General features: G+C 28.8%; 3 protein-coding genes across 5 annotated transcripts in view; 2 read left to right on the top strand and 1 right to left on the bottom strand.

Annotated features, from left to right (window-relative positions):
* The window catches only part of LOC143427895 (B-cell receptor-associated protein 31-like), a 71,370-nt gene extending 66,317 nt beyond the window's left edge, over positions 1-5,053 (bottom strand). The window contains exons 1-3 of one of the 3 annotated variants that reach the window (XM_076902397.1): positions 4,839-5,053; positions 1,777-2,078; positions 1,229-1,687 (exon numbers count right to left, since the gene is read on the bottom strand). In XM_076902397.1, the coding sequence (XP_076758512.1) occupies positions 1,257-1,687; positions 1,777-2,047 (702 nt within the window). In that variant the 5' untranslated portion in view covers positions 2,048-2,078; positions 4,839-5,053 and the 3' untranslated portion in view covers positions 1,229-1,256. Of the gene's footprint in view, positions 1-1,225; positions 1,688-1,776; positions 2,079-3,482; positions 3,570-4,838 lie in introns of those variants that run through there. The other 2 variants (XM_076902399.1, XM_076902398.1) reach the window with 2 other exon arrangements.
* Positions 5,054-6,730: 1,677 nt separating this feature from the next.
* On the top strand, positions 6,731-9,639 carry Chchd3 (Coiled-coil-helix-coiled-coil-helix domain containing 3). The gene is made up of 2 exons (XM_076902305.1): positions 6,731-7,254; positions 9,371-9,639. The coding sequence occupies exons 1-2, from the start codon at positions 6,849-6,851 to the stop codon at positions 9,523-9,525; spliced, it is 561 nt and encodes a 186-aa protein (XP_076758420.1). The 5' UTR covers positions 6,731-6,848; the 3' UTR covers positions 9,526-9,639.
* A 1,440-nt stretch (positions 9,640-11,079) lies between these two features.
* Adss (adenylosuccinate synthetase) overlaps positions 11,080-21,049 on the top strand; it is a 41,364-nt gene continuing 31,394 nt past the window's right edge. The window contains exon 1 of the mRNA XM_076902378.1: positions 11,080-11,467. Within this exon, the coding sequence (XP_076758493.1) occupies positions 11,105-11,467 (363 nt within the window). The 5' untranslated portion in view covers positions 11,080-11,104. The remainder of the gene's footprint in view (positions 11,468-21,049) is intronic.

Raw genomic sequence — 21,049 nt, 5'->3', positions numbered from 1 at the left:
AAAATATCCTAAAAACATTTACTTGTTTTCATATAATAACTCTCGTGATGTTTGTAATCATATCTGGGATATTGGCTGACAGGTTAAATCACTTGCGACAAATATATATTGACATAAAATGATTCGACATCTAACATATACCTTTGTATTTTGTATGAAATAATTGTTGAGCATTCGATCACTAATTTCCTAAACGCCATGTATATACATTGCAATTGTATAATTTGTCTGCAACGATGTTATTAATTTGCAGTCAGTACTATTAAAAAACTACTCTTAAATTATATAACTCTATTTATTAATAATCAGTTTATCATAACAATATTTGCATAGCGTTACCGACCAATAGAAGTGCTAAACGATCTTTTGCAGCTTTAAATCCTGGTGCTTGCTTGTCATCATGGAATAAAAATGTATGCTTTGGCATTCTTTTCCGAAATCCCCTTTTCATTCATAACATTGAAAACTAATTCAGGAGGATAATTTCTTCGTTCAATGATTGCTTTTAAGTGCGCTGGAAATGTAGCAGCTGCTTTTGTATCTCCACTTTCCGCTTCTCGGTAATCTGTATGTTATAAAGATTGTTGCTGTTTTTAAATAATTTGCTTGACTTAATAGTATATTGCCAATTGTTCAACTAGATCACATTGCTTCTGGAACGTATGCAGTTTTCATGTATGCAGCAGTTGTGGTTTATTTATTTTTCAGAATTCACTTGCTGTTTCTTGTTTTATTTTCTGTTTTTTTTTTTGTAATCATCCACTGTAAAACAACTGATAAATGCCATATTTATTAGAATAAAGTAAAATATTATGTTTATATCTTTATATATAATATAATAGTGTAAGAAACTGCAAAATGGTTGTAGCAGAATTGATAGCTAAACAATACATCGGACTGCTAGAATACTTTATTCAACTTGTTCTCTATCTGAGGGTTGCGTACAATAATACCTTTATAGGCCGTTCATATCAGCCTCGAGGATACCCCCAACGGCATGATCCGTTAAGCAGGGTCTTACTGTATTGATATGCATATTTAAATGTTTATATTGTAAAAATTAATTCCATATAATTTATAACAAAATTATTCATTAAATAAGTTATTCTTATTTATTATGTTCTTATAGTCTATACAGTGCAAATATACCATAATAAGCTTAATATGAAAATTGAATTTTAGTTGATTAACAATAATAAAAAAATGAAGAAAATTAAAAAGAAAAAACAAACAAGAAAAGGGAGTAAAATTATAATTTAATCACTTTTCTTATCACCACTTAATTGGACGCACTTGACATGTTCATCATTTAAGCGATCATATTCCTTAGCAAGAGACTCAGCTTGTGATTTTATAGCCTCTTTGTCTTTCTTTTCTCTGGTAAGCTGATTTTCCAATTCTTGATTTTTTTCTTGTAACTCCCTAATTTGGTTTTTCCATTCTGATAGTACTTTGTCATGAGCTTCATTCGAATCGTTTTGTGCACTCTCTCCGATTGTTTTTTGTGACAATAAGCTTTTTGCTGTTGTAGTTGCAGATTGAGCTTGTCGCATTGCTGCTTCACTTTGTGCCAGTAGAGTAGCTTGTGCAGAAATTAAAATCACAAGACGACGTATAATAAGGCTTAAAAACAATGCAAAGCCAGATATGTAGAAATTCCTTTGTGCTCTGAATAATCTCATATTTCCTGCATGAAATAATAGTAATGTTATAATTGAATTGCATTGTAACAGAATATTTCAAAATATATAAAATATTACGTATATAATTATATACCTTGCAGTTCAGCATCTAAACGAGCATGTTCCCCATGTTCCCCAACAGTGGAATATTTCCTCATTTCTCTAATAGCATCTAGTAGGAATAACACTAATATTCCAATTAAAAACAGGAAATATATTGATGCTTGATTGCTCAAACTTTTTAAAAGTTTAGATTTGAAAAGTTTCTGCCATCTAGTTGCAGAAATTATTGGCAAAATCAATAATAATACTACTACAATTTCTGTATAGAGAAATCCAGCAATTAAAGTCCACTGCAGACTCATGTTTCCTTATTGTTTTAATCTATATAAATATCTGAAACATCATCGTTATTGATGGTGTTATCATCATCATCATTGTTATTGTATAGTATACAATACCACTTTTGCAAAATTGATCATTTAAATATTAAATTTGGAATTCAATTTCAAATGTAATTATATTATCAAATAATTTTGTTGTACTCACGTGACACATAGTTTGAACAAATATTTAATTAGAAATTTGTTTTTGCACGTGTTATAATTTTTGTAATAATACTAATTTTACCAAAAGATAAGGTCTGGCAAAATTTTAATGTCAAGAATTTCATTTTATATTATATATTATATTTATATTACTTTTTTTCTAGCCAATATTAATGATGTCCGAATTTATTGTGTTATCAAAAATCATTCATCGATCTTTATAGGACAACAGTATTGTGTTTAGTAATAATGCTAATGCTATAATATAATATAGAATAATACAACTATACTAAAAACATTTCAACAAGTAAACAATGTATACAGATTGTTGCACTGACGACTGTTTACTAATTTTATAACACTAATACAAATGCATTAACCATTTATGAAATTGAGGCATTGGTACAGTCACTTCTAATTAGATAACCACTAACTTGTATTTCTACGAGTGTCATGAAATTGATCAGAATCGATGCCTGTACAAATGCTAGCAGTGATTTAAGACTATTAATTTTTACTTACTAGATACAGTAAACACAAATGTGAGGTACGACTATTAAATTGGAAATGATTCTTCTTGGTGCTAGCAATTTCTCATTATATATCTGTCGTATTCGTTTTCATTAGTGGAATTGGTAAGTTCAAAATAATTGCTTTTGTGCATACGTATTTTTATAAATATCTAGAAAAAATTTTATGGAAAGAAAGGAGAAAAACAAAATGTATGTATTGCATTTAATAAATATACGAAGATATGTACACAATAAGTGGATTGCGGATATTAATATAAGCACAAATTTTTGTAAATACAGTTGATAAAATAAAATTTAAATAAAACTTCACTTTACTATTTAAATACATTGTAATTCATTTATTAAAATGTACATTATTTTTTAAATACATTTTTGATATTCTGTGAAGGCTGTTCTATACAAAATAAAAATGTAAGAAATCCATATTTTTATATTATTAATATATTTTAAATTGTAAATATTTTCTTCATTTTAGACTATATCAAGGCCATTCTAAACACTAATATTGTAGAATGTTATTATACATTTTATTATCCATTAAGCTATTACTAAACTGCAAAAATTAGAAACATTACCTATAGTTCAACATCCATAATGCTTACAACAAACGACAAATCTGCTCTCAAAATGCAAAACTTACTTTGTATATCAAATTTGTTTTTAGTTGTAAATGTATCTCAGTAGTAATAGTTTGTTAGTTTATTGACATATTAACATACTTTTTTGTAAATTCCATTATTCTTTTACGCTGATTTCATACACAAAATAATTTTTATGGCTTAATCTTCTGTCATCTTTTATGTATAACAAAATTACTTGAATTACTCTGTAATTACCCTGTAATTATATTGTAATCTTATTTTACTTTTCAAATTACTATTTGTTACTTTCATTTATATTGTTTTTTATTCAGCATACTTATTAATAATTAGTTAGCTGTAAATTATGGCCTAAGAATAATTTAAAAAATATTAAATAAATATTATATACTGATTGTGAAAATTGAACACAAATTTAATTTACCTTCTCTCTTCGTTATTTTTATGCTTTTACAAGTAATATTACAACAATAGAGATTTATATTATTAAATTGTAAGCATTGTTGATTAACCACTGGCAATGATCCTGAATTAACTTGTATTAATTATATCTATAGTAGAATCCCTTTTTAATGTCTCTCTGAGGAATTAGCTCTTTGGGCAAACAAGTAAATAGTTGGTTAATACAATGATATCGTTTATAGAGTGTACATGAAATAAATAGTACATACATATGTTTATAGTATTTATTATTTACATATAAAGTTTAAGTATAATAAAATATATAGTGAAATAATGCTCATCGATTCCTTTATATCAAAGTCTGTTACTAGTGTACAAACTATTGGCCATATAAAACAAAGGCAAGTTAAAACACAGTTAAATAAGGAATTCTACTGGATATTTATTGTAAAATATTCTAGTTGCATCAAATGTCATACTTTAAAAAATGATTGTACCACTATTTATTACGCACATATTTTTGCTAATTTTGGTTGATTATATTACTCTCATAAAACAGCTAATTTTTGTAGTTAATTTTTTGAAAAGAAATTTATTTTGAAGATTTCTAAGAGGTACAAATTTTGTATTTAAATATTTACTTAATAAAATAAATTTTGCATCATTACCGCTGATAGTTATGCATCAGTTCCTATATTTTTATCGTACTGTTGTAAAAAATATGTTTTATAGTCGATGTACATCTCAAAACAGTTCTGCACTAGAAAAATGTTAAAAATAATTTGTACACTACTTGTTCATTAAAGAATATAAGTATCTTTATGCACTAATTTTTTTTTTTTAATGTCAATTATACGACATAATTTTCGAAAACTTTATACGTAACGAAAAAAACAAAGATTAGAAACTGTATATAATTGGTACTAAAAATAGAAATATAACTAAAAATAAACACTATCTCTGATATTTCCTTTATTTAAATGCCTTATATACATAATGTTGTAAACATTAACAGTATATCTTAAGTAACCAGTGCCTTCATTCCATTTTGTCATATTAAAAAGATAAACTAACCTGTTACTAAAAGAGACGAGTTGATCGTTCACTGCCGTTAACTCATTCATCATCAGGATGGCCAATATTTTGCACGTAGCAATTCATATCTTTGTTTTGGTTCCTTATGGTCCGTTTTCACGTGATAATATACGACGATAGTTATCTTTATCACAATAACTGTCGAGACTTTTCTCACCGTGGTAACTAACAATCGCGACAATACCGTTGCAGGATCAAAGCAGGTTTGATTTTCTAGTAACATTATCACGGTAGCTCTTTCTTATTGGTCGATATTTTAGTAACGTTATCACAATGTTGTGCAAATGGTGTCCATGGTAAAGCCACATCAAGAAGGTAGGGAACTAACCCAGACAACAGAGCGAAATGTACAGCACGGTACTTAGCATTAGAACGATACGCGTATTACGACATTAGAACGGCACACCGTGCAAATAACGTTCATTCATGAATTTTTTTAGCAGTGACGTAGAATTACATTTGCTAATGGAGAAGCTGAGCTGACAAAGCTAAACAATTTATTTATTTTGATTCTAAAATAGAAAGACGTGAAGCAAGAATATAAAAACTTGCTATAAAACTTGTGGGCCCCTTGATCTGCTGGTGGTTCGAGGTTGCGCCTCCAAAGGCCGGCCTTTTCCCTGAATTTTCGGATGTTACTATTATTGTCTCACGGCTCCCACAATTGGAAATTAGCCTGTACAAAGGCTAAGAAAAACGTCTCGGCTTTCTATAACTTACATTTCTATTAGTTATGCGCTTGGGCACTCGATTCGACTTACTTATTATTACGATTCGAAAGATACGAAGAGACTCATAATTTTTAGAAGAATAATTGTCTTTGAATTGCGATCGCGCAGTCAAGTTCTCCTTCCACTACGAAGCACGGAGAAGGGCCTAATTTATGACACTCCCTTACTGTCTATCGTTTTCCTTTTTCTGCTTGGTTTCAGGATTATGAAAACCAGGCAGTATTCTCGAGCGCTACAACACCAGCTTTCTCTTGCATGTCTTATTGAATTTACCGCGCTCAAATACGCGGAGGTGCTGCACACAAGCGATATTAAATAAATTGTATATGCTAGAGCGGAACTATACATGGTAGATCCCTACTATTATTTCTTTTTTTTTTTCTTAAGAATAGCCGCTTGGTGCAGCACCTGCCTGCCCCTGGGCAATGAAATCCCAGACGTGAGCACTTTCATTTCCACCTTGAATATATATATTTTCTATTATATAGTATGTATTACATACATTACGATTTGGAGATTTAAATACTTCAGTCTGATATTAATAGTGACATTAAAATTACGTATTATGTAATTGCAATATTTTTCATCATGTGCTTGAACATAATGGCTAAAGTCTCATGTAATTGGCTAAAGTCTCATCAATTCTATCTGTAGTAATTGAAAGAAAACTAAACTGTCCTTATATTTAAAAATTTGGTAATGTAATAAGTGCCATGAAAATAAATAGTTATTCTGTTTATTATGGCAGCAATTAAATTGACGTATATAAAAAATTAAAATGTATACATTAGCATTACCTTTTTAATAAAGTAATGTTATGTAAAGATAGCTATGTTGTTATTAAATAATAACAACAACACAATAATACGCAGAATATGGTGAAAAATATGCTTACTTTTTTAGTACAAAAGCTATGTTAGTGTACTAAAGTCACGTAACCTTTCAAAAATGGTTCACTAATGCATAGTAAGAAATGTATTTTTAAAATTGACTGAAATTTATTGCTGTTGAATTTAATTATTTTAAAAGTATTTCATATTAAATACTAATATGATGCCTGAAGTCAAATATAGTATGCAGTGTTTAAATATTGTTACAATGTTCTTTTCATTCATACTAATAATTTCATATATTTTATAGGTACACAATTTTGTACTTCAGTTAATAGTTGATCACAGAAAAAGTTTCCATTGTGAGTAAAATAAAATTTACAAAGAAAAGATATTTGTCAATTTATCAGAAATAATAAACGACTAATATGGGTTCTGGACAAAGTGCTCGTAAGCTTACTATTAATAATGAAGAAATAGGTGTTATAGGAATATCAGAATCTGTCGTGGAAAGATTAACGCAGCAAATGAATAAAGCAAATACTGTTACTGCAAATGAAGTAAGATCATCTACTTTAATGGAATCTTCATCTAAAAGAGCTCTTTCACAATTGCCTCAGAGCGGCGATGCGCCAGCGAATTATGATACTACCATGTATTATCCACAATTAACATTAACCGCACTTAAAATACAGCAACAGCTACAGCAAGAACTTTATAATCAAAATAATTACTGGCAAAAGCGTTTAGAAAATTTGAAACAAAAGCATTCAAGAATTGATGAAATAATCAATGAGGAATATAAAAAAGCTGCAGAGCAACTGTATAGCAATGGTATGCACAAATTTATTACTTTATAGGTTTTAAAATTTTGGTCTTTATAATATTTATTTTTAAGAGAAAATCAATTATTTTTACCCTATTTTTTTTTTATTTATTATATTTCTTATATTTTATATTATAATTTGGAATATTGAATATATACGAATTATATGCAAATTTATAGACTTCTTTAATGATCTTCCATTATAATTATGTCTGGCTGTATCAAATTGGATTAATTTATTAACATGGTAATTATATTTTTAATGATATTTTAATATACTAGTGGTATAAGATTTTCCTACAATAAGTTTTAATACGATTAATTTCATTATTCAGTCCATAAGACATAAATATTTTTAGTAGAAATGTATTATTTACTATTTGTGCAATATTGTTACTAATTTTTATGATATACATAGTTTTACATTCATTAATCAGTTTAAAAAATTTCACTAAAAACTTAAATTTTATATTTTTTTAAATAATAACCAAAGACCGAAACTTTATATCGTCATATTTCATTTTATGGTAATTCATAAATTATTTTTTGCTACAGGCATGGAAGTAATATTTCAGATTACCATTTTTTTTTTCTCTCCATAAACAAGACATGGTAGATAACTGTATGAATATCTTAATCTCAGATATTCAATGTGCAAACAAATGTTGCTAGACATAGTTGTACTTTGTACTTTGATATAGTACTTCATAATAATTATTACCATTCACACTGTAAAAGAGATAAAATACTAATTTTCTACAAGAAAAATTCAAATTTTAAAAATAAGAAATTTATAAAAATTGAAAAGTCATATTAGAACAGTATATTGAAATGGCAGATAATTTGATCATGTTAATAAATAAATACAATTCAATTCAATAATTATATACAAAAGGAAGATTAAAAAAGTTTATAAACTTTTATCACAAAGATTAAAGGGACAGTACCTAAAGAAGATTTCATTAAGTATTATAAAAATATTAAATATCATTAATTAATTTACGTTTATATTTCCATCAGTTTCTAAATTAATTATTTATTTATTATTAATTTGTTTAATATTTATATTCCACTAAATAAATTTCCTAAATTTACTATTTAATTATATTTATATTGTTTGTTGTAAATAGAGAAATTAAGGAATTCCATAAACTTCATAGAAAAACAAAGTGAAAGGAGATAGTTTAGTAAATATAATTTAACAATAATAATAACGAGCAGTTTATAGACATAGGTCAATTTAAAATCGTGTAAAGTAAGGGTGTCCAATCTTTTTGTTTTTCCGGGCCATATTGGAAGAAGACATGGTGTTTTGGGCCACAAGTATATTAGAGCTATTCACTCTTTACTTAGTCGTTGCCCGCTACAAACTTTTCGTTCTTTATTCTACCACTTTTCGCTATTTATTTCCTTCCAAGCACTCTTCTCTCGCACCTCGACCTCTCAAAACTGATCGTACGCAGTCACTTCACTTATTCTCTTCTAAACATCCTGCCGTCCACGCATATCCATTCGCACGCAAAATAGTATCATTCATACCCTACAAATCATTCCTCTGAAAAATAGATTTGCTTCGATAACTTTAAATATTTTCGGGCCGCATTGATACTTGGGCCCGCGAGTTGGACAGCCTTAGCATAGAGTTTAAGTTACGTGCAGAGAATAAATATGCTTTACAAATGTAATTGAGGCAAAAGTGATTAATTTTAGAAATTAACCGATTATTCTGATCGGAATTTTATTTAAGGATTCAAATGCATAATTTTAAAATAAAATATTAATCATATAATTAATATGTATAAATATTTTATATGTACATATAAGCAAACAAGTGAAAGATGGTGTGCATGAAAATAAAAAGTAAAGAACAGGAGGAAGGCCTTAACTGAGGTCTTGGATTGTACTCTTTATGTGTTGTAACATCAAATTTTTCAAATATTATATTTAATATTCTCAAATCTTGACCACTTGCAGAGAGAATAAATCTATCTATCATCTTCTACCGATCCGAGTATAGTAATTAATTAAAGTTTTTACAGAATTAAATATACAGTATGTTATAATAGTTGCAAATACTATGCGAGTCCTATAATTTCAATTTCCTATAACTTTTTTAATTTGCAGCTAAAAAGACTGTAAATATTCAAGATACTATACAACCATGCCAAAATAGTTCTGGAAAAGTTCTCAAGTGTTATCAAGATCATCCTAAAGAAATTTTAAAATGTTCTACTTTAGTTGAAGAATTTTCCAATTGTGTGGATCAACGCCGAGCATGAGTGATTGCAGCACGTTGTTAATGTTTTAATATTTTTTCAATGCTAGTTCCACCAAAATTAATGTTATGGAATAAGAAATTTTTAGCTTTCGAAAATAAAAGATGTAACACTTCATGAGATATTTTGAGCATTTATTTTTAAAATATTAGAGGTACTAAATATGTATTATAGAAAATGTTTAAGTTAAACAGCATTAAAATGCAATTAATAAAATTAAATTTGCAAAAGTACGGGATAACAATCGAGTTTGTCTATTCTCTTCGTGGTCTTTTTCGGTATCTTATTAGATGATTTGCATTTCTCCGTTCACTTAGAGATTGGTGCTATATATGGTTTTTGTATTTTTCTGATAAGTAGTTTAATTTATCAAGTATAAATACTTTTGTAAGATATTAATCAGTAAGAATAATAGAATTGCTGGCCCTAAATGAATTGATAAGATTTTTAAAATTAGAAGTATTAGAAAACCATGTTGTCAATAGTATTTATACTTTTAATACAGTTAAGTAAACCTATCTTTTACAATAATAATAAAATATAAAAATAGCGTATAATTTTATTCGTGAATATTATTTATTTGAATTTTTTATCATGTAACTACAATTACTTTATTAATAAAGAATTTGATATTCATATATTTTCATTTAGATTATAACTAAGATTTTTTAAATAATTATGATACACAGGTGGGAAACAGAATAATGTCTGCGTATATACTTATATCTTGTTGACGTATATTGCAGATTTTTATATGATGGTACTCGATCTGATAATAACTTTAGAATTTCGGGTTCTATAGAACCTTTCCCTATCGGTTAAATTTGTTCGAAGACAGACTAACGTTAGAAATATAAAAATAACCTTGATTTAGACAAATATAAAAATAATCCGTTGATTTACAGATTCGTGACAATAATAAACTGGCAGTCTGCTGCATGATAAACTTGCAGTAAAAACATTCTGTACGCTTACTATATGACGTACAGTAGATTCGCGTCGTAAACGCAGCAGAATCATTAAAATAAAGTTTTTCGGTACGCAGTAGTGACATTATTATACTGTAAAGAATGATACTAATGAATGACGCATTTTTTAAAAATTAAATTTTAGTTTCAAAGAATTTGAATGCTAATTAAATGTCGTAATTATACTATATATATATATATATATATATATATATATATATATATATATATATATATATATATATATATATGAAACTATAAAACTTTAAAATTAAAATCTATATATAGATATACAAAACAAATCATTAGAAATAGCAATTCAAATATTTGCAATTATCCAAACATGTAAATGATGATCTCAAAATGATTTCAGATCAAACATAGAATTAATTTGCTTTATTCGATTGTATCTAATTTAGTTATCAAACTTTTAGTGAAATTTGTACTTGAAGTGAATTTCTAATTATTAATGAAAACTGTTATACTTGCTTATTAATTTTACCGTAAAGATTTGTTTTTAATCAAAATCTTGATGAAACTAGTATTTATATTAATACGTTTTATAATTATCACGTTTTAACTATATAGATCTGACATGATAAACGTCTTAATTTATGAAATCTGTAGACTTCCCCCACCACGGCTACCCCAGATGTTTCATTCGACGAAGAAATATAAGCCAGTCGAGTTCTACCAATCTATGTTTCAGTAGTCGCGCGGTGATTTCCGAGGAGTTTGTTCGTGCGCAGTTCGTTCAATCGTTCGATAAATTAAGAATATTTTCATATTCGAAAATGCAGCGTTCCGTCCAGCAAACAAACGGAGACGATATTCTCACATCACCAAGGAAAAAACAACGTGTATCAAGTGCTACGGCTAAAGTTACTGTTGTTCTTGGCGCGCAATGGGGCGACGAGGGTAAAGGCAAGGTCGTCGATATGCTTGCTATGGATGCTGACGTCGTCTGCAGGTGTCAGGTGAGTCCGCCATTTTTTAATATTCCGCCGTTTTTTCGGCAGAAAATTTTATACCTTTATTCAGTTTTTATTTAAAATTGATCTTTTTCCGTGAAATTTGCCATCGTAAAATATTGTCTTCGTATATCCTGTACGTAAAATATACTAATACATTCTGCTTTTTTATCATGTTTCCGACAATTGTGGAAAATAGGTTTCTGTCTCTTCCTTTTCTCTTTTCCCTTCATTTGTTTTTTATTATTTGTGTCATACACACGTGATTATTAGTGCTTGTTTCCGAACCTTGATATTCTATTCTCTTCGTTACATAAATTATTTATGCTTCTATAGATTATCTCAATTTCAGATTTCTACCAATTAATTTAATCGCGGTATTTACGTTGGTAAGATTTGAAAATCCATATATACTTTGTACATACATAAAAGAACATCATACGTTTTTCTTTTGTTATAAGTTTTTTAAGCTTCCTTTTACATTTGTATTTTATACAAATATATATGTATGTTATTCTGTACAAGGTTAAATATGCATTTTTCATGATTACAAAAGATTTTAGATTCCCTTCTTTGTTACTAATATACCATGTTATTGCTGCATAAAATATTTATTAATTTTTCCATAGATATCAATTTATCTGCAATAAATAAATTAATTTTCAGTTAGATTAATGTAATTACAAATTAACATATATTATGTCTTTATAAGTGAATGTTTAAAAATATACACACATATCTATATGGAATATAATGTATGAATAAATTTTCTTAATCGACTATTCAGTGTTTTATAATATGTCATACAGATGCATAGTGTTTATTTCTGCTAAATCTTATCCATCGTATATAATTATCAAAATGAATATATTGGGTTCGCAAGAAAGTAATTATGGTCTTTTAGTTTAAAATACATCTCAATTTTTTCTTTACAAAAAATGGATTGTAATCAGTCAAATATCTTCTATTTTGTTCTCATAGAACATCTGGTCCTTATCAGCAAACAAACTCAACCAAATGCAATTTGAGGTCATTGTTATTACTAAAATTTTTATCATTTAAAAAGTTCTGTAAAATTCAAAATAAATTCTGATGGTGCAAGTTTAAAGCTATGTGCTCCAATTATTTTATACATATTAAATATGTAATCAGCCCTCTCATTGTTATAGCAGAACACGATTCCTTTACAGTGTGTCATTTCTGGGTTTTTCTCCTTGATTACATTCCTCTAATTTCATAAGTTGTTGGCATTAGACATCTGAGTTGACTGGTTGTTTGCTTGGTAACAACTCAAAATGTACAAGACCTTTATAATCCCACCAAATTGACAACATGATTTTTTTGGACATGGTTTATGCTAGTTCATCAAACTTGGAACATGATCTTTCTTTATTAATGTTGTTGTAAACGATTCATTTTTCATTATTAAATGTGTTTGTTTCAATCAATGTTTCAAATGTGTATCGCATACATTCATTCGGTGTGTTAAGTGAATTTCCTTCAATTCGTGTGGAACTGAAATATTAAGCTTCTTAATGAGTCTAAGACATCTTATGTGATTTGTAATTATTGTATTTAACCTTTTTGCAATATTTCACATAGTTATATGATGATTGTATACAATTATGACTTTCATTTTATCACCATCTTCAGAAGGTCAACCAAAACATTATATAATCATCTTCAAGTCAAAAATCTCCAGAACAAAATTTTTTAACTTAGTGCTGATATGTGTTCTGTTAAACATATCTCATATCTCTTTGCGAGCCTCAACTGTTTTCTTACCTTTATGAAAATAAAAAAGTAAGATATGTTGAAAATGTTTATTTTTACACTTCATGTTAAAATTGACTGTAAACTTACAGTTCTAAACAAAATTACATGGAATTTGTTTGTACAGTAATCTAAAAGTATTAACTACCAATTGTCAAAAGAAAAAAATTATAACATTGACAAAAAAAGAACAAAACAAACATAACGCTATCTACTTATGCAAACTGAAATTACTTTCTTGCCAACCCAATAGAAGCTTTTCTTTTTTTACCAAATCTTGATCAAATCTTCCATTCATGTTAACATACTGCTCTCAGTTTCCATCATGGAATATTGATCACTATTTAGGTACATTTGTCTAACAAGTATCTTCCATATATTTTTAATGTGACTTGCATCCAGAAGATGTACCAACTATGTTAAATCTTGGATATAATGATATATGAATGATATATGATATATGAATATAATGATCTGTATGCTGTATCTATGTGCTCATATTATGTCAGATACTGTTATCCTGTTAAAAGTTAAGTGTTGTATCATATTCTTTAATGTGTAAATGTATTTTTAAGGTTTTTTTATATTACTTGATACTCATTCTGGTAATGATAAAAGCAACAGATAGTTCTTTTAATGCACTAAAAGCTCCCCGCACATGCTGCGTGCATTAGAATCATTTAAATTTTTTTTCATCGTTACAAATGATGTAAAAAATAATAATTATAATCAACAAAAAAGATAGAAAACAAATCATACCCAGATGCGATAAAAGTTTATCATATTCCAATTTATTAAATCTGAACACCGAATTTTATCTATTTTTATTGTGAAGTATTTTCCTAATTTTTAAATACCTCATTATTGCTAATAATCCACATATCTTATTATATATTAACTCTCATTTTATTTGATGTTGGATGTTATTCATCTTATTGCATTATTGTCCATTTTATTCTCGGTTTATGGATTTAACTTTAATGAAGAATTACTTGATTTTTAATAATGTAAATTTGTGGATTACTTTTATAATTGTTGATAGTCCTTATAAAAAAAAGTTAAATTCTTTAACAATTTATTAATTCCTATATCCAGCTTATTTCTTGACGTCTATCTAACATTTTTTAAATGTTAATTTTATTTCTTTAGATATTTTAACTTATTCGCGTACAATAAAAATTTCAGTAAGTTGTAAAAATAGACAGATGATTTCATTAATTCATTATTTTTTTAAACTGCATAATAAACACAAAAAATTAAGATTATAGAAAATTAAATGAATAACAAGTAGTTATTTATCTTAAAGTTTCATTTGTATTATTTCATATAACAATGTGTTATGTCCTGTGGTTGATTTGATGATCGTTTGGGATTGGTGGGTATTAGCACATGTGATTATTTGTGGTGTACAAAGGACCACCTCAAAGAGGACATAGTGCGCAGGACAATTGAACTAGCTTTTGATGTTGTTACAAGAGTTTATTTCTACACGATGAAGATTTTTTATTCTATGTATAATGTTAAGTGCAGCCTAATTATGTCTTTATATCTATGTAGGTAAGTGACTATGTAACTAAGAGTGTATCTACTGTAGGAGATAATTCAAATTATATGTGTTCAGGATGATGTATTAAATCTTTATTCCTTTCAAACGCGCCAATGTGATTTCTTCTAAAACTAAAGGTTAACTGTCCAAGAGGACACGACCAAGGGTGAACGTATCCTCTTAGGGAAGTTTTCACCGCTTGCGTGTGGGGGCCATTTCCCACACGTCGTTGGGTTTGGTCTGTGTCACCTGCTCAAGGCGAGCAAGCAATGCTATAAATTAGACCCCAAATGCGTGCATTACCTAAGAGTGTCCAAAAATTAGTAGATACATACCTTAAGTAAATTATTCTGAATCTAGGCGGTGACTAAATTGGCGAATGAGGGAATGTCTTACTCCCGTGTAGATTTGACCAACTTAAGGATGAAACGTCTAACCAAAGTCCTTGTAAGGTAGGGAGTGAGGTTTGTGATCAAGTCTAAGGGATGATCAATTACTATTGAGTGCAAAAGCAAAGGCCAGAGTGTCCATATGGCCTGTAAATGCACAGGCCAACTCATGTGCCTTAACTTCTGACTTGTAAAAAAGGAACTAAAGGAATAATGTGCTATGGAAATGACGAAAATTCTCAGCAGTGGTACGATCGAGTGTCCATCAAATCGTAAATTGATACTCTTGCTTAAGGTCTGGAGCCCAGTGCAATGAAAATGAATGCTATAGCATTCACGTCCGCGAACGTGACAATAATTTGTTTCAAATGAGTTAAATACAAATGGTAATCGCATATTTAACTTATCTTGAGGGAAGTAAGGAATGCTTCAGATCTGAATTTATTTTATTGAAATGCATTACAAACTGAAGAAATTACAGTTACGTTATATAGGAGATAAAGATGCCTGAGTCGGTTTGGACTTACTTAGAGGGATTCGGAAAAGGGCAATTTATAAAGATAATACACAGTTTTAATTAAAAGTAATATTCTATTTTACACTCTTCAACTTTCGAAGTTTCCAACTCTATTCACAATTTTAACTCTGTTTTAACACTTCAAAGTCTTTTCCAAATCTGTTAAATTTCCCCGTACTTGCCGTCTATATCTTTTTCCGAGTCGGTGGGCGTTTTCTTTCTCCGCCAATTAGGCGCTTTCTAAAAAGTTTCCACTGCCTACTCTTCCTTCCCGATCAAGATGTTTTCACCCGGCGACAGGAATTTATCTGATCCTATACAGGGACTTGGTTTATGGTGACCGCTTCACTTGGATTCCGTTTTTTTCCAGTTCCTTCACGGCAGGTCACGTTCACATCATAAACCTCGTCACTGTCCCAATTGGCGCGGTTGTCCAACGTGTGGGCCCTAAAACTCCATTCTTTTGCCTATAGTTATGAGAAAATTTTATAGAATTTGATATAAAATAATATAAAAATATTTAAAATTGTAATATAAAAAGTCACAACATTCTAAATAATTGAGCATAATAGAAAAAGAATTAATTATTAGAAAAGATTTGAATTGTAACTTGGCCTAAAAAAAAATGGTTTTTTTATAATTGGACCTAAATACTGTAAATTGTTGGCTAACAGTGTAGTCAGCATAGTAAATAATTTTAACAAAATATTATATTAATTTTGCACGTCACTTATAAATAAGTGACAATTTTTATGTACGAGTAGTAGTTTTATGTACGAGTAGAGTGATATAGTGTAAGATCCTTTTTGATCAGTGTTATATATTTCTGTAACATATTCTACACGAGTTGAAAGCAAATGAGATTACTCCTTCGCGTTGTTAGTAGCATCATCACAGAAAGGAAAAGAAAAAAGTTTTTGAATATTCTAAAAATTGCATTTAAAATTGTTTAGTATTAGACGTGTTATAAAATTTGACACATAAAAAATGTGTACACGCATCTAGAAATATTTAGAATAGATAAATAAATATTTCTTTTATGAAAACATAATTTAAAAATATAATATACTTATATAAACATTTAGAAACTGGTACAAGTATATGCGCAATAAATAATTGTATCTAGTGTTTATAATAAATAGTTGTTATCTTATAATATAATATCTAGTATTACAAGAGTTCAATTAATCTTATTATTGTTAGAACTAGCCATGATCAAAGTCAAATGTTTCATGTCATTGTTTTTAAGATATAAGGACAGAAAAGTGGAGAAATAATAAAAGAAGATAAAATTATTATAATTTTTCATAAATTATGTAAAATAATAATTTAAAAACATTAAGAAGGTGTACAGGAAAGTGATGCCTATAAAAAATAAATCGACACACGGAGTTGTTAATAATTAGAAGATTGAGACAAAGTATTCACGTATTGCTGTAAAAATGACTATTTTCTTTAAAAACGATCTGAACATTGGTATACTATTACATTTCATCAGTATTACATTTCATTGTTTATATAAAAAAATACCATGAACACAAAATGTTTGCAAACAAAATTTTATAAATATAATTAATAGTGAGGAAAAAATTTCGATTTATTTATTATAGTATTAGAGTCATCTTTATCAATAAAAATAGATTTCATATTTTTGGTTCTAATCATGTTACTTAAACTCGTCCTGTGTGATAGGAAGAAATATGAAATTTTCAAGGTAATGGGAAGAAAGTAAGTTTAAAAGATAATATTTTATTTGTATTATGTAACAAGTATTATGTTATTAAAAAGTAAATTTTATCTGATGTTCCGGAATATTTATCATCATTCTCACAGTAACATAGTAGTTTTAATATAATAATGAAAAAGACACCTTTGTAAGACCTTAATAAAATTTTAATTATGAGTGTGATTTAATGTGATACTTGAGTCAAAAGGAAATTCCATTAAAAATTGAAAAAATTAATTTAATAATTTTTCCGGTTGGATATCATTATATCTAATTTTTTCGTTAAGTTGAAACTGTTACAAATACTTTCCTAATACACCCATATTTCTTCTATCTTTTAAAATTTGTTAATACAGTAGCTGTTGTATACTTGTGTACAGTTAATAAAATTAAATGTTATTCATTCTATACATTAAACAATTACACAAAATCAGTTATATTTTTTATAAGCGTATAGTTTTATAAAATTTGTAACAGCAAAAGAGTTTTTATTAATTTATTCTAATGAAAAAAATATCTTGCATTTTTTTACAGATACATAATTTTAAATTTATATCGAAACATTCATGTTTTTGTAAGTATCTTTGATTTATATCATGCTTATATAACATTTCTGTTATTTTTATATTTTATAGATATACAACTACGGCTGGCCTTCATAGTAACGACACGATAAAGTCGAGCACGTTTAATACCTACAGAATTTTATATCTTTTGCACGGCAGTAAAGAATTTAATGTTTTTCCATTTTTTTTTCCATTTTACATAATAGTTAATGTCGATCCAAATCGTTTTTATAGGATTAATGTTCAAAGTTTGTGCTACTCGCTTCATTACGCGAATATTGTTTTCACTTAAAAGTGCTTAACAACTCTTATGAAATGTTTTGAACGCTCTGTTTGGTAGATCGACTTTTCTGGTATATAATACGTATAGTCGTTGGCAAACGGAAATTACACATTTTTTAAAATCAATTAAGTCAATCAATAAAATCAATTAAATCGTTTAAAGTTGATATTATATAGTTGCTTTTATGTAGTTTTTCTGATATTTTTTTTTTCATTTACGAACAACTAAATCGACTTTCATCTCCAGGTACGCACATAAAGTAAATTTGTTCAAAAATTGTCGCAATCAATGGACAAAAAGCATATTAGTTTTTAATTATTACTGGAATTATTTAGTATCTGGAGGTTGGGTCGATTTAGTTGCTCGTAAGTGTATTTTTTTATTTCATATAATATGTTTCTTTAAATAGATATAAATACAATATCTGACACATGCAATATACCAAAGAAATCGATTTTTAATTTCTTTTTAACAACGATGCAGCTCGTCGAAAGATCTGAGAGTAGTTATTGACAGAAAGCGAGTGAACGTGTGCTTACTGTGAACATACAAATGCGGTGTCTTTATATCTTTCATTGAATAAATCATTTAAAAATTTATTTCCTGTTGGAGAAAAAAGGAAACAAAAAGGCTTAAAATTGAGGAGTACAGTACTCGTGATCTGATTTGATGCAACATCCTTTTCGTTTTGTCATTCTCTATAGTCGACTCCTTGATTTCTCACTCGCAATCACGTTTTCCCATTTCTCTCGCATCTATCACCGAGTACACTCTACAATTTAGAGAAATTAACTCTTTGGTCAAGAAAAAAGGTCGAAGCTTGATATACAATGGTTCCTTTTTCTTTCTTTCTTACTAGTCTATTGAATGGTTAAGTCGAAACCTAACTTTGTCCGAGAGACACACCTTTGACCCCCTTTAACTGATTAGACTAGTCAGTTTTCGCCCGTATATTTTGTTGCGGACAGTTCAATCGTGCGCTCCTTTAGCGAGATTTAGTAACATTTCATGTTAGATATGTCGATTGCATTTTTTGATTTATCAGTTTTAGATAGCCGAAAAGGTTTGTCATATTTTTATTTTTTTAAATATTTTAAATGGTTGAAACGGCACAACATTTATTTTGCAATTCACAACTGTATAAATAGATTTTACACTCTACGAGTAGCACAACATTTGTAGAAGTGGTAAGAGAGGTGAATTTTATATCTAAAATTTTAGTTGCGGATATTAATTAGTTTCTGTTATATTAATATAAAATTAATAAAAATGTAAAAAGTGAGGAAAATAAGGTAATAACTCGATGGCTCAACGTCTACTGGGCGTATTTATTAATTTTTCACTCGAAGGTTCGTACAGGAATGCCTTCTTAGGCCATTCGTACTAGCCTCGAGGACACCCTCAACGTCATGGCCCATTCGTATGTTTAGGCAAGGCCCCGCAGTGGGGCGATGCCGCAGGGAAATGCACACGGCCCTCGTGGACCGCCTGTGCACCATATTATCCGATATTTCTTACAAACATAACTCTAGAATTGTACATGAGTGCTCGTCGTGGTTGCTGAGTGGCTAAGTGAGGGAATCTTTCTGATTTTTACACGATTATATGTCAATTAATCCCAATAGGACAATCGCGTTTGGTGGTTTCGGAGAACTATCAATGAAAGCACTGCCAAACCTGTATTGTATTATGAGCCTACTGTTTTTCCATTTGCAAATTATGGAATAAGTCGATTAAAAGTCTGGTTCAGGTTGAAGCTCCGTTAATTCAGCTCGTGCTTCGGATAGGCTAAAATCATAATTTTGCAAGAGTGGTGGGCATACAAAAGCTATTGTTTAAAATATAATAGTTCTTAGATTGAATGAATTGTCACTCTTATATACCGAGTGGTCTTCAGAGTCAGGCTAAACCATACCATACCATATCACCACAAAAACCATCCAGATAGCTTTGTCTAACAATAGTGCTAATTAAAATAATAGTTGTAATATATAAATAATGGTTACAGTGCTACTTTCGAAACTTAAATCTTACATACGTATCTCTCTCGTTCTAGTTTTTACTGGTGCACGTGCGAACACTTTTGTAAGACACTATAGATTATTATAAGTTGAAGATAAGCCGCGAAATGATCGGAAACTAATAATAACGTATCTGTTTTTATTAATGCATACTTATAGGCAGAATTAAGTATAGTAGGAATCTTTTATTGTGAATATCTCGAAAAGTGAGAGAGATCGACAATTACATGTACAGAAAAAAATTATTTGAAATCATAGCCTCTACCACGCGTCCAGAAATGATCGCAATTAGTGAGTAGAGTAAACTTACAAATAATTACGAAATTACCAATTTTATTGTTTCCTACTGCAAATCATCGGTAAGAATTTACGGACCTTCTTCCCTTCCTTCTCAAGATTTCGTTATATATTTTGCATTCTTTCTCATTTTAACACGCTGAATGCGACTACGATATATATTTGTGTAGCTATGTGGTTGTACGTTTTATGTATCAAGTTAAGGGCAGAGAGATAAAAGAGGAGATAATTTTAAAACGATAAATGTTGCCGGCCGGTTATCGTCGGATGGGGATTTGTTGAAAGTCAACTATTCGATGCTTGACTAATTAAAAATTTTTGAGAACATCTCAGGCATGATCTAAAGTAAATAAGTAATGCTCCAAGTCATCGAATTCTTGAAACATTATACGATCACGTCTGGGATGTTTTAAAGTATGTCGCACGTTCGTATTCTTTTTTAGTGTGGTGTCACAGTATACAGTAACGAA

This window comes from Xylocopa sonorina, chromosome 10 (assembly GCF_050948175.1).
Source record: "Xylocopa sonorina isolate GNS202 chromosome 10, iyXylSono1_principal, whole genome shotgun sequence".
Lineage (NCBI taxonomy): Eukaryota > Metazoa > Arthropoda > Insecta > Hymenoptera > Apidae > Xylocopa > Xylocopa sonorina.
Note: the sequence above shows the minus strand (reverse complement) of the source record. Positions and strands in the feature narration are given on the sequence as shown.